The following is a 13175-nucleotide window of genomic DNA, read 5'->3' as shown; positions in this document are numbered from 1 at the left end:
TGATAACAGCCAATCTGTGCACAGCAAGCTCCCACAAACAGAAATGGGATAAATGGACAGAAAATATGATTTAGTGATATTGTTTGAGGGATAAATATTATCCAGGAAACTGGGGAGAACTCCTCTTCCAATAGTGCCATGGGATCATTTACATCCACCTGAAAGGGCAGACAGGGCCTCAGTTTGAAATCTCATCTGAAAGACGGCCCCTCCGACAGTGCAGCGCTCCCTCAGTACTGCCCCTCCGACAGTGCGGCGCTCTCTCAGTACTGCCCCTCCGACAGTGCAGCGCTCCCTCAGTACTGCCCCTCCGACAGTGCAGCGCTCCCTCAGTACTGCCCCTCCGACAGTGCGGCGCTCCCTCAGTACTGCCCCTCCGACAGTGCAGCACTCCCTCAGTACTGCCCCTCCGACATTGCAGCACTCCCTCAGTACTGCCCCACCGACAGTGTAGCACTCCCTCAGTACTGCTCCTCCGACAGTGCGGCACTCCCTCAGTACTGCCCCTCCGACAGTGCAGTGCTCCCTCAGTACTGTCCCTCCGACAGTGCAGCACTCCCTCAGTACTGCCCCTCCGACAGTGCGGCGCTTCCTCAGTACTGCCCCTCCGACAGTGCGGCGCTCCCTCAGTACTGCCCCTCCGACAGTGCGGCGCTCCCTCAGTACTGCCCCTCCAAAAGTGCAGCGCTCCCTCAGTACTGCCCCTCCGACAGTGCAGCACTCCCTCAGTACTGCCCCTCCGACAGTGCAGCACTCCCTCAGTACTGCCCCTCCGACAGTGCGGCGCTCCCTCAGTACTGCCCCTCCGACAGTGCAGCGCTCCCTTAGTACTGCCCCTCCGACAGTGCGGCACTCCCTCAGTACTGCCCCTCCGACAGTGCAGTGCTCCCTCAGTACTGACCCCCCGACAGTGCGGCGCTCCCTCAGTACTGCCCCTCCGACAGTGCGGCACTCCCTCAGTACTGCCCCTCCGACAGTGCGGCACTCCCTCAGTACTGCCCCTCCGACAATGCAGTGCTCCCTCAGTACTGCCCCTCCGACAGTGCAGTGCTCCCTCAGTACTGACCCCCCGACAGTGCGGCGCTCCCTCAGTACTGACCCTCCGACAGTGCGGCGCTCCCTCAGTACTGACCCTCCGACAGTGCAGTGCTCCCTCAGTACTGCCCCTCCGACAGTGCGGCGCTCCCTCAGTACTGCCCCTCCATCCACCCACTCTGGTTCTGTAACCTTTAATACCCTTTGCCCAACAAAAATCTATCGATCTCCATTTTGATATTTTCAGTTGACCCCCCCCCGACCCCCCGCCTCCCCCAGTCTCAACGACTTTTAGGGTGAGAGGGCTCCCGATTTCCACTGCCCTTTGTGTGAAGACATGCTTCTATTTTTTTTACCGGTTGATGTGGAGCCAGGAGGAGCAGACGTTCTCCTTCCCCCTCCTCCCGAGGACCTGCTGTCCCCTGGTCTTTCCCCCTCTCCCCGGGCCCTGCAGAACAGCCTCAACGCGAAAGGGGCCAAGATTCAGCTGGTTGAACTCGGCTCACTGCCCGAATGTTTGAAATGAGGCCCGAGGCCCAATAGCGGGCCAGCCTTGGGCCTCCCGGTTTGGGGAGCGCACTCCGTGCCCGCTGTCGGTTATATTCTACCCCAGGGTCTCCACACGACCTATGAACCCACTTCCCCACCCCGGACACTGGTCGTCCACTCTCCCGTAAGGCCGTAATTCAGATGTTCAGTTGCTATAGTCAGTACCCGGGTGCAGAGAGCGGCTGAGTGGTCAGGAGATCGATGAAGTGCTTGTCACCAGTCGCTGAAGGTAAGCATGCAGGTGCAGCAGGCGGTTAAGAAGGCAAATGGTATGTTGGCCTTCGTAGCGAGAGGGTTTGAGCACAGGAGCAAGGATGTCTTGCTGCAGTTGTACAGGGCCTTGGTGAGACCACACCTTGAGTATTGTGTGCAGTTTTGGTCGCCTTATCTGAGGAAGGATGTTCTTGCCATGGAGGGAGTGTAGCGAAGATTCACCAGACTGATACCTGGGATGGCAGGAATGACGTATGAGGAGAAATTGGGTCGATTATACTTGCTGGAGTTTAGAAGAATGAGAGGGGATCTCATTGAAACTTATAAAATTCTAACAGGACTGGACAGACTAGATGCAGGAAGGATGTTCCCGATGGTGGCAAGTCCAGAACCAGGGGTCACAGTCTAAGGATAAGGATAAGGGAGAGAGATGAGGAGGAATTTCTTCACCCAGAGAGTGATGAACCTGAATTCTCTACCACAGAAGGCAGTTGAGGCCAATTCATTAAATACATTCAAGAAGGAGTTAGATATATTTCTTAAGGCTAAAGGGATCAAGGGATATGGGGAGAAGGCAGGGACAGGGTACTAAATTTGGATGATCAGCCATGATCTCATTGAATGGCGGAGCAGGTTCGAGGGGCCGAATGGCCTACTCCTGCTCCTATCTTCTATGTCTCTATGTGTCGAGCTTTCTTCGGAACAGCATAGAAGGCCAAAGGCGGAGGGCTCAGAGGCTCCGGTGTGGGGAGAACGGAGGTGATCGGCAAAATGGCCACTTAATCTGCGTTCGGCCTCCCCGCTGTGGAGCCGGTCGCAGCGCGAGCGAGGACCACGATCCACTGGAATGAAGGCCGGACCCGTGATTTGCTTTCTCACATCGAGCAAGTGGAGAGACTGGAGAAGCCGGGGTTGTTCTCCTTAGAGCAGAGAAGGCTAAGGGGAGATTTAATAGAGGTGTTCAACATTATATAGGGATTTGATTGAGTAAATAAGGAGAAAGTGTTTCCACTGGCGGAAGGGTCGGTGACCAGACGACACAGATTTAAGATAATTGGCAAAAGAACCAGAGGTGACAGGAGGAAGTTTGTTTTACGCAGCGAGTTGTTGTGATCTGGAACGCGCTGCCTGAAAGGGCGGTGGAAGCAGATTCAATAGTAACTTTCAAAAGGGAATTGGAGAAATACTTGAAAAGGAAAACATTGCAGGGCTGTGGGGAAAGAGCAGGGGGGAGTGGGACTAATTGGGGAGCTCTTTCAAAGAGCCGGCACAGGCACGATGGGCTGAATGGCCTCCTCCTGTGCTGCATTATTCTCTGATTCTGTGATTCGCTGATTCTGTGAGTGTTTGGGGCCCAGGACAGTGATGTGGGGGGAGTTGAATGGACAGGTGTCGGTGTTTGCTCAGCCCGCGACTCTCCAGGAAGGAGTGCCATGGTGCTTTGTGTTGTGAAGTGAGTGCCTCCACTGTCACAGTGACCGCCATCTCTTTGACTCTCCGCAGGGCTGGTGCGGGGATTCTCGATGTTAGCGCCCACACTCAACATCACGGGAACGGAGTACGCGATCAACGCAAGCAACACCCTCACCATCACCTGCAGGTGAGTGCGACAGCTGGTGGAAATCTTCCCTCAACTATGGAGCATAAAAGCAGGGAAGTCCTGCTGCAACTGTACAGGGCGTTGGTGAGACCACACCTGGAGTACTGCGTACAGTTTTGGTCTCCTTATTTAAGGAGGGATATACTTGCATTGGAGGCAGTTCAGAGAAGGTTCACGAGGTTGATTCCGGAGATGAAGGGGTTGTCTTATGAAGAAAGGTTGAGCAGGTTGGGCCTATACTCATTGGAGTTTAGAAGAATGAGAGGGGATCTTATTGAAACATGTAAGATTCTGAGGGGGCTTGACAGGGTGGATGCTGAGAGGATGTTTCCCCTCGTGGGGGAATCTAGAACTAGGGGGCATAATTTCAGAATGAGGGGTCGCCCTTTTAAGATGGAAATGAGGAGGAATTTCTTCTCTCTGAGGGTCGTGAATCTTTGGAATTCTCTTCCCCAGAAAGCTGTGGAGGCGGAGTCATTGAATACATTTAAGGTGGAGATAGACAGATTTTTGAACGATAAGGGAGTCGAGGGTTATGGGGAGCGGGCAGGGAAGTGGAGTTGAGGCCAAGATCGGATCAGCCATGATCTTATTGAATGGCGGAGCAGGCTCGAGGGGCCGAATGGCCGACTCCTGCTCCTACGCCTTGTGTTCTTATGTTATGTTCAACAGACCAGCTCTGGATGAGATGCTAGATCCTGCCCAAACCCACTGATTTCAACCTAATTCATTTCCTCTTCATCCCACCCCTGCTTTTCAAAGTGAAAGTACTATGCTTAAAATAAAAATTAAAAACACTACAACAACTTGCATTTATATAGCGCCTTTAACGTAATAAAACATCCCAGGGCGCTTCACAGGAGCGATTATCAAACAAAATTTGACACCGAGCCACATAAGGAGATATTAGGGCAGGTGACCAAAAGCTCGGTCAAAGAGGTCGGTTTTAAGGAGCGTCTTAAAGGAGGAGAGAGGCGGAGAGGTTTAGGGAGGGAATTCCAGAGCTTAGGGCCCAGGTAACAGAAGGCACGGCCGCCAATGGTGGAGCGATGGAAATCAGGGATGCTCAAGAGGGCAGAGTTGGAGGAGCGCAGAGATCTCGGAGGGTTGTGGGGCTGGAGGAGGTTACAGAGATAGGGAGGGAGGCGAGGAGGGGTTAGAACGCAAGGGTGAGAATTTTTTAATTGCTTAACCGGGAGCCAGTGTAGGTCAGAGAGCACAGGGGGTTGATGGGCGAACGGGACTTGGTGCGAGTTAGGACACGGGGCAGCCGAGTTTTGGATGACCTCAAGTTTACGTAGGGTGGACTGTGGGAGGCCAGCCAGGAGTGCGTTGGAATAGTCGAGTCTAGAGGTAACAAAGACAAGGATGAGGGTTTCAGCAGCAGATGAGCTGTGGCAGGGGCCTCAATGCAGCGTGTGAACTATATTGACCATTAACCTGACCTAATAATAACGAGGAATAGTCAGTGGCGGCCCCAGGGCTCTCAATCCATCGCTCCGTGACTCAGTGGGTGAATGCACCACCAGCTGTGGCACCAAGCTAAACGGCACAGGAAGATCCCAGGTCCTGGTCCATGTTGAGTTCACGGGTCTGTCGGGGTTTCCAACCAGGAATTGAAGCTTAATCTCCAGGACACTGCAGGGAGCAAAACCCAGGGAGAAACTTCACAGGAGGTGTTCGAAAATTATAGGTTTTTGAAATTGTTTTGTTAAAAAAAATATTGGAGATGGGAGGAAAAGGCTGTTTAACGGACAACCAATCAGGTAATGAAGAATCTGATAGCAAAATACTGCAGATGGTGGAAATCTGAAATAACAACAGAAAATGCTGGAAAAACTCAGCAGGCCAGGGAACATCTGTGGAGAGAGAAACAGTGTCAACGTTTCAGGTCGAAGACCCTTCGTCAGGACTGAATGAAGAATCTGCTCGCTCACTGGCCGTGCGGGGGTGGGGCGGAGCGAGGATGGACGTGTCGGGCGACCAATGGTGGGAGAGTGGGGGCGGGGCGGAGCGAGGATGGACGTGTCGGGCGACCAATGGCGGGAGAGTGGGGGCGGGGCGGAGCGAGGATGGGCATGTCGGGCGACCAATGGCGGGAGAGTGGGGGCGGAGCGAGGATGGGCGTGTCGGGCGACCAATGGCGGGAGAGTGGGGGCGGGGCGGAGCGAGGATGGGCGTGTCGGGCGACCAATGGTGGGAGAGTGGGGGAGGGGCGGAGCGAGGATGGACGAGTCGGGCGACCAATGGCGGGAGAGTGGGGGCGGGGCGGAGCGAGGATGGGCATGTCGGGCGACCAATGGCGGGAGAGTGGGGGCGGGGCGGAGCGAGGATGGGCATGTCGGGCGACCAATGGCGGGAGAGTGGGGACGGGGCGGAGTGAGGATGGGCATGTCGGGCGACCAATGGCGGGAGAGTGGGGACGGGGCGGAGCGAGGATGGGCATGTCGGGCGACCAATGGCGGGAGAGTGGGGGGGGCGGAGCGAGGATGGAAGTGTCGGGCGACCAATGGCGGGGGAGTGGGGGCGGGGCGGAGCGAGGATGGGCGTGTCGGGCGACCAATGGCGGGAGAGTGGGGGGGGCGGAGCGAGGATGGAAGTGTCGGGCGACCAATGGCGGGGGAGTGGGGGCGGGGCGGAGCGAGGATGGGCGTGTCGGGCGACCAATGGCGGGAGAGTGGGGGCGGGGCGGAGCGAGGATGGGCGTGTCGGGCGACCAATGGTGGGAGAGTGGGGGAGGGGCGGAGCGAGGATGGACGAGTCGGGCGACCAATGGTGGGAGAGTGGGGGGGGCGGAGCGAGGATGGAAGTGTCGGGCGACCAATGGCGGGGGAGTGGGCGGGGCGGAGCGAGGATGGGCGTGTCGGGCGACCAATGGCGGGAGAGTGGGGGCGGGGCGGAGCGAGGATGGGCGTGTCGGGCGACCAATGGTGGGAGAGTGGGGGGGGGGCGGAGCGAGGATGGAAGTGTCGGGCGACCAATGGCGGGGGAGTGGGGGCGGGGCGGAGCGAGGATGGGCGTGTCGGGCGACCAATGGTGGGAGAGTGGGGGCGGGGCGGAGCGAGGATGGACGTGTCGGGCGACCAATGGCAGGGGAGTGGGGGCGTGTCGGGCGACCAATGGCAGGGGAGTGGGGGCGGGGCGGAGCGAGGATGGGCGTGTCGGGCGACCAATGGTGGGAGAGTGGGGGCGGGGCGGAGCGAGGATGGACGTGTTGGGCGACCAATGGCAGGGGAGTGGGGGCGGGGCGGAGCGAGGATGGGCGTGTCGGGCGACCAATGGCGGGAGAGTGGGGGGGGCGGAGCGAGGATGGAAGTGTCGGGCGACCAATGGCGGGGGAGTGGGGGCGGGGCGGAGCGAGGATGGGCGTGTCGGGCGACCAATGGCGGGAGAGTGGGGGGGGCGGAGCGAGGATGGAAGTGTCGGGCGACCAATGGCGGGGGAGTGGGGGCGGGGCGGAGCGAGGATGGGCGTGTCGGGCGACCAATGGCGGGAGAGTGGGGGGGGCGGAGCGAGGATGGAAGTGTCGGGCGACCAATGGCGGGGGAGTGGGGGCGGGGCGGAGCGAGGATGGGCGTGTCGGGCGACCAATGGCGGGAGAGTGGGGGCGGGGCGGAGCGAGGATGGGCGTGTCGGGCGACCAATGGTGGGAGAGTGGGGGAGGGGCGGAGCGAGGATGGACGAGTCGGGCGACCAATGGTGGGAGAGTGGGGGGGCGGAGCGAGGATGGGCGTGTCGGGCGACCAATGGCGGGGGAGTGGGCGGGGCGGAGCGAGGATGGACGAGTCGGGCGACCAATGGCGGGGGAGTGGGCGGGGCGGAGCGAGGATGGGCGTGTCGGGCGACCAATGGTGGGAGAGTGGGGGGGGCGGAGCGAGGATGGACGAGTCGGGCGACCAATGGTGGGAGAGTGGGGGGGGCGGAGCGAGGATGGGCGTGTCGGGCGACCAATGGCGGGGGAGTGGGCGGGGCGGAGCGAGGATGGGCGTGTCGGGCGACCAATGGCGGGAGAGTGGGGGCGGGGCGGAGCGAGGATGGACGTGTCGGGCGACCAATGGTGGGAGAGTGGGGGGGGGCGGAGCGAGGATGGAAGTGTCGGGCGACCAATGGCGGGGGAGTGGGGGCGGGGCGGAGCGAGGATGGGCGTGTCGGGCGACCAATGGCAGGGGAGTGGGGGCGGGGCGGAGCGAGGATGGACGTGTCGGGCGACCAATGGTGGGAGAGTGGGGGCGGGGCGGAGCGAGGATGGACGTGTCAGGCGACCAATGGTGGGAGAGTGGGGGCGGGGCGGAGCGAGGATGGACGTGTCGGGCGACCAATGGTGGGAGAGTGGGGGCGGGGCGGGACGGAGCGAGGATGGACGTGTCGGGCGACCAATGGCGGGGGAGTGGGGGCGGAGCGAGGTTGGGCGTGTCGGGCGACCAATGGTGGGAGAGTGGGGGCGGGGCGGAGCGAGGATGGATGTGTCGGGTGACCAATGGCGGGAGAGTGGGGGCGGGGCGGGGCGGAGCGAGGATGGACGAGTCGGGCGACCAATGACGGGAGAGTGGGGGCGGGGCTTTTGGAGGCAGGATGTCATGTGATGAAACCGCCACTCCTGCGCTGGGCCAGCAGCCTTGCACTTGTGCGGCCCCTTCCCCTGTCACAATGGCTCAATGCGCTTCACGCTCTGACAGTTTTCCTGTTCTTATATTTGCATAAATGGCAGCCATTGTGTGCGCAAAAGCACAGTTGGTAATTACATAGAGTTACATCGAGTCTACAGCACAGAAACAGGCCATTCAGCCCAGAAAGTCCACGCCAGCGTTTATGCTCCACACGAGCCTCCTCCCACCCTAGAAACATAGAAGATAGGAGCAGGAGTAGGCCATTCGGCCCCTCGAGCCTGCTCCGCCATTCAATGAGATCATGGCTGATCATCCAAATTCAGTACCCTGTCCCTGCCTTCTCCCCATATCCCTTGATCCCTTTAGCCTTAAGAAATATATCTAACTCCTTCTTGAATATATTTAATGAATTGGCCTCCACTGCCTTCTGTGGTAGTGAATTCCACAGGTTCACCACTCGCTGGGTGAAGAAATTCCTCCTCATCTCTGTCCTAAATGGCTTACCCCTTATCCCTAGACTGTGACCCCTGGTTCTGGACTCCCCCGCCATCGGGAACATCCTTCCTGCATCTAGTCTGTCTAGTCCTGTTAGAATTTTATAAGTTTCAATGAGATCTCCTCTCATTCTTCTAAACTCTAGCGAATACAAGCCCAATCAACCCAATCTCTCTTCATATGTCATTCCTGCCATCCCAGGTATCAGCCTGGTGAATCTTCGCTGCACTCCCTCCATGGCAAGAACACCCTTCCTCAGATAAGGCGACCAAAACTGCACACAATACTCAAGGTGTGGTCTCACCAAGGCCCTGTACAACTGCAGCAAGACATCCTTGTTCCTGTACTCGAACCCTCTCGCTACGAAGGCCAACATACCATTTGCCTTCTTAACCGCCTGCTGCACCTGGATGCTTACCTTCAGCGACTGGTGCACAAGGACACCCAGGTCTCATTGCACTTCCCCTTCTCCCAATCTATTGCAAAAGAACCAAAGGCGACAGGAGGAAAAACTTTTTTACCCAGCGAGTGGTTAGGATCTGGAATGCACTGCCTGAGAGGGCAGTGGAGGCAGATTCAATCGTGGCTTTCAAAAGGGAGTTGGATAAGTACCTGAAGGAAAGAAATTTGCAGGGCTACGGGGAAAGGGCGAGGGAGTGGGAGGAGCTGAAGTGCTCTTGCAGAGAGCTGGCACGGGCTCGACGGGCTGAATGGCCTCCTTCCGTGCTGTAACCATTCTATGATTCCATGTGTTTATCCAGCTTCCCCTTAAATCCATCTACACTATTCACCTCAACCACTCCCTGTGGCAGCGAGTTCCACATTCTCACCACTCTCTGGGTAAAGAAGTTTCTCCTGAATTCCCGATTGGATTTATTAGTGACTGTCTTATATTTATTGACCATGATTGACACGGGCCAGCTCCAGGATATTAGGAAGTTGGTTACTGAGTTATTGGCAATCTTGTGCAGTTCCAGGAACATCACAAACATTCATTTCTTAGTAATTCCTCTCAACACTGGACTGGCACAAGCCAAGAAACAGAAGGATAACAAGTCATAACCTTAAATTCTGATCCAAGAGCGCTGCTCCGACGCCAATGTTGACACAGCAAGTTCAGAAGGGTGGGTTTTATGTCTCTGTTTTTCATTTGCCTTTAGTTGACCGGTAGGTGAGTTGCAAGAAATGATATAGCAGGAACAATAAACTCAGAGCATCAACCCCATGGGGCCACCAACACCAACACTTACATTTATATAGTCGCCTGTCGCACAGGTAGATTCCCACAGGCAGCAGGTCGGAGATTGGCTCGGGGAGGTTGCACAAGGGTTCGGACACGGGGGAGCTGCTGAAAGATAGAATGAGAAATAGCGAGGGTGGTGGGGGGAATATTCACGATATCGGAGATTGGTGGGGCTGGGGGCTCAGCTGTGAATGGTGGGGTAGAGGGCGCGGGGGGGGGGACACACAGGAGCGAGCAGGGAGGTACAGTAGAACAAGTGGAGGGGCACAGGGTAGAGGGAGAGGAGGGAGCGGAGACATGGAGAGAGTGGAGGGAGCTGAGAGAGTGGAGGGAGAGGAGGAACACGGAGGGAGAGGAGGAACACGGAGGGAGAGGAGAGAGTGGAGGGAGCTGAGAGAGTGGAGGGAGAGGAGAGAGTGGAGGGAGAGGAGAGAGTGGAGGGAGAGGAGGGAGTGGAGGGAGAGGAGGGAGTGGAGGGAGAGGAGAGAGTGGAGGGAGAGGAGGGAGTGGAGGAACACGGAGGGAGAGGAGAGACACGGAGTGTGGAGGGAGAGGAGGGAACGGAGGGAGTGGAGGAACACGGAGGGAGTGGAGGGAGAGGAGAGAGAGGAGGGGAGAGGAGAGAGCGGAGGGAGAGGAGGGAGTGGAGGAACATGGAGGGAGAGGAGAGACACGGAGAGTGGAGGGAGAGGAGGGAACGGAGGGAGTGGAGGAACACGGAGGGAGTGGAGGGAGAGGAGGGAGTGGAGAGACACGGAGAGAGTGGAGGGAGAGGAGGGAGCGGAAGAACACGGAGGGAGAGGAGGGAGTGAAGAGACACGGAGAGAGTGGAGGGAGAGGAGGGAACGGAGGGAGTGGAGAGACAGGGAGAGAGTGGAGGGAGCAGAGAGAGTGGAGGAACACGGAGGGAGAGGAGGGACACAAGGAGTATTCATCCGCCCTTCCATTCCCACTACACAGCCCATTATCGACTAATTCCAGGATAACATTCTCCCCCACACCCCCAGCAGTACGAGAACACTCGAGTCCATTGATGATCTCAGTCTGTCCCAGTCCGCACCATCTCCCAGCACACGTTCCAGCTCCGTTTTGAGTCATTTCATGCAAATCACATCAGCTTTTTTCCTGGGAGCCTCTCACGACCCGAGTGGTCGGCAGGGTCCGATGCTGAAACAGCAAAGGTGACATTGTGGAAGCAGATGGACAAGGGGTAATGTCCCACGGTGCACAAAATATGGAGCATTGCAGAGGGACAGTGAACGTGAGTCATTGCGTCCCATTTTGAAAAAAACAACTTGCATTTCTCCAGCACCTTTCACCACCCCAGGACTTTCCAAAGCACTTCACAGTCAATACTTTTCGAAGTGTAGTCATGGTTGTAATTTGGGAAACACAGCAGCCAATTTGCGCAGAGCAAGATCCCACAAATAGCAATGTGATAATGACCAGATAATCTGTTTAGTGATGTTGGTTGAAGGATAAATAGTGGCCCCAGGACACTGGGGAGAACTCCCCTGCTCTTCTTTGAAATAGTGGCCCTGGGAGCTTTTTTATCCATTCAAGAGAGCAGACGGGGCCTTGGTTTAACGTCGCATCCGAAAGACAACACCTCTGACAGTGCGGCGCTCCCTCAGTACTGCCCCTCCGACAGTGCGGCGCTCCCTCAGTACTGCCCCTCCGACAGTGCGGCGCTCCCTCAGTACTGCCCCTCCGACAGTGCGGCGCTCCCTCAGTACTGCCCCTCCGACAGTGCGGCGCTCCCTCAGTACTGCCCCTCCGACAGTGCGGCGCTCCCTCAGTACTGACCCTCCGACAGTGCAGCACTCCCTCAGTACTGCCCCTCCGACAGTGCGGCGCTCCCTCAGTACTGCCCCTCCGACAGTGCGGCGCTCCCTCAGTACTGCCCCTCCGACAGTGCGGCGCTCCCTCAGTACTGCCCCTCCGACAGTGCGGCGCTCCCTCAGTACTGCCCCTTCGACAGTGCGGCGCTCCCTCAGTACTGCCCCTCCGACAGTGCGGCGCTCCCTCAGTACTGCCCCTCCAACAGTGCGGCGCTCCCTCAGTACGGCCCCTCCAACAGTGCGGCGCTCCCTCAGTACGGCCCCTCCAACAGTGCGGCGCTCCCTCAGTACGGCCCCTCCAACAGTGCGGCGCTCCCTCAGTACGGCCCCTCCGACAGTGCAGCGCTCCCTCAGTACTGCCCCTCCAACAGTGCGGCGCTCCCTCTACTGCCCCTCCGACAGTGCAGCGCTCCCTCAGTACTGCCCCTCCGACAGTGCAGCGCTCCCTCAGTACTGCCCCCCCGACAGTGCAGCGCTCCCTCAGTACTGCCCCTCCGACAGTGCAGCACTCCCTCCGTACTGCCCCTCCGACAGTGCAACGCTCCCTCAGTACTGACCCTCCGACAGTGCGTCGTTCCCTCAGTACTGCCCCTCCGACAGTGCGGCGCTCCCTCAATACTGCCCCTCCGACAGTGCCACGCTCCCTCAGTACTGCCCCTCCGACAGTGCAGTGCTCCCTCAGTACTGCCCCTCCGACAGTGCGACGCTCCCTCAGTACTGCCCCTCCGACAGTGCGGCGCTCCCTCAGTACTGCCCCTCCGACAGTGCGGCGCTCCCTCAGCACTGCCCCTCCGACAGTGCGGCGCTCCCTCAGCACTGCCCCTCCGACAGTGCGGCGCTCCCTCAGCACTGCCCCTCCGACAGTGCGGCGCTCCCTCAGCACTGCCCCTCCGACAGTGCGGCGCTCCCTCAGCACTGCCCCTCCGACAGTGCGGCGCTCCCTCAGCACTGCCCCTCCGACAGTGCGGCGCTCCCTCAGTACTGCCCCTCCGACAGTGCGGCGCTCCCTCAGTACTGACCCTCCGACAGTGCGGCGCTCCCTCAGTACTGCCCCTCCGACAGTGCGGCGCTCCCTCAGCACTGCCCCTCCGACAGTGCGGCGCTCCCTCAGCACTGCCCCTCCGGCAGTGCGGCACTCCCTCAGTACTGCCCCTCCGGCAGTGCGGCGCTCCCTCAGTACTGACCCTCCGACAGTGCGGCGCTCCCTCAGCACTGCCCCTCCGGCAGTGCGGCACTCCCTCAGTACTGCCCCTCCGGCAGTGCGGCGCTCCCTCAGTACTGACCCTCCGACAGTGCGGCGCTCCCTCAATACTGCCCCTCCGACAGTGCGGCGCTCCCTCAGTACTGCACTGGGAGTGTCAGCCTGGATTTCGTGCTCGAGTCTCTGGAGTGGGTCTTGAACCCGCAACCTTCTGACCCAGAGGCGAGGGAAGGTCGAGGCTGACAGACTGATAGACAGCTCAGCCCTGAGAGCAGAAGAGCACGAGCGGGGGGGCTCGCACGAGGGGGGAAGAATTAGGGAATGAGGGTTTCTTTTTAAAGTAAGAATAGAGGAGTTCTGTAGATGAGAGAAGGAACATGAAGAATCGGCG

General features: G+C 58.7%; 2 protein-coding genes across 2 annotated transcripts in view; one reads left to right on the top strand and one right to left on the bottom strand.

The window, feature by feature from the left end:
• The window catches only part of LOC147114386 (uncharacterized), a 139459-nt gene extending 128123 nt beyond the window's left edge, over nt 1–11336 (bottom strand). Inside the window, exon 1 of the mRNA XM_085996055.1 lies at nt 9750–11336. Coding sequence (XP_085852181.1) covers nt 9752–10840 — 1089 coding nt within the window. The 5' untranslated portion in view covers nt 10841–11336 and the 3' untranslated portion in view covers nt 9750–9751. The remainder of the gene's footprint in view (nt 1–9749) is intronic.
• flt4 (fms related receptor tyrosine kinase 4) overlaps nt 1–13175 on the top strand; it is a 361767-nt gene that overhangs the window by 149944 nt on the left and 198648 nt on the right. Inside the window, exon 3 of the mRNA XM_085996053.1 lies at nt 3301–3397. Within this exon, the coding sequence (XP_085852179.1) occupies nt 3301–3397 (97 nt within the window). The remainder of the gene's footprint in view (nt 1–3300; nt 3398–13175) is intronic.

Source organism: Somniosus microcephalus, chromosome 8, assembly GCF_052327205.1.
Source record: "Somniosus microcephalus isolate GS21.2 chromosome 8, FLI_Smic_1.0, whole genome shotgun sequence".
NCBI lineage: Eukaryota > Metazoa > Chordata > Chondrichthyes > Squaliformes > Somniosidae > Somniosus > Somniosus microcephalus.
This window is presented reverse-complemented; position numbering and strand designations above follow the sequence as displayed.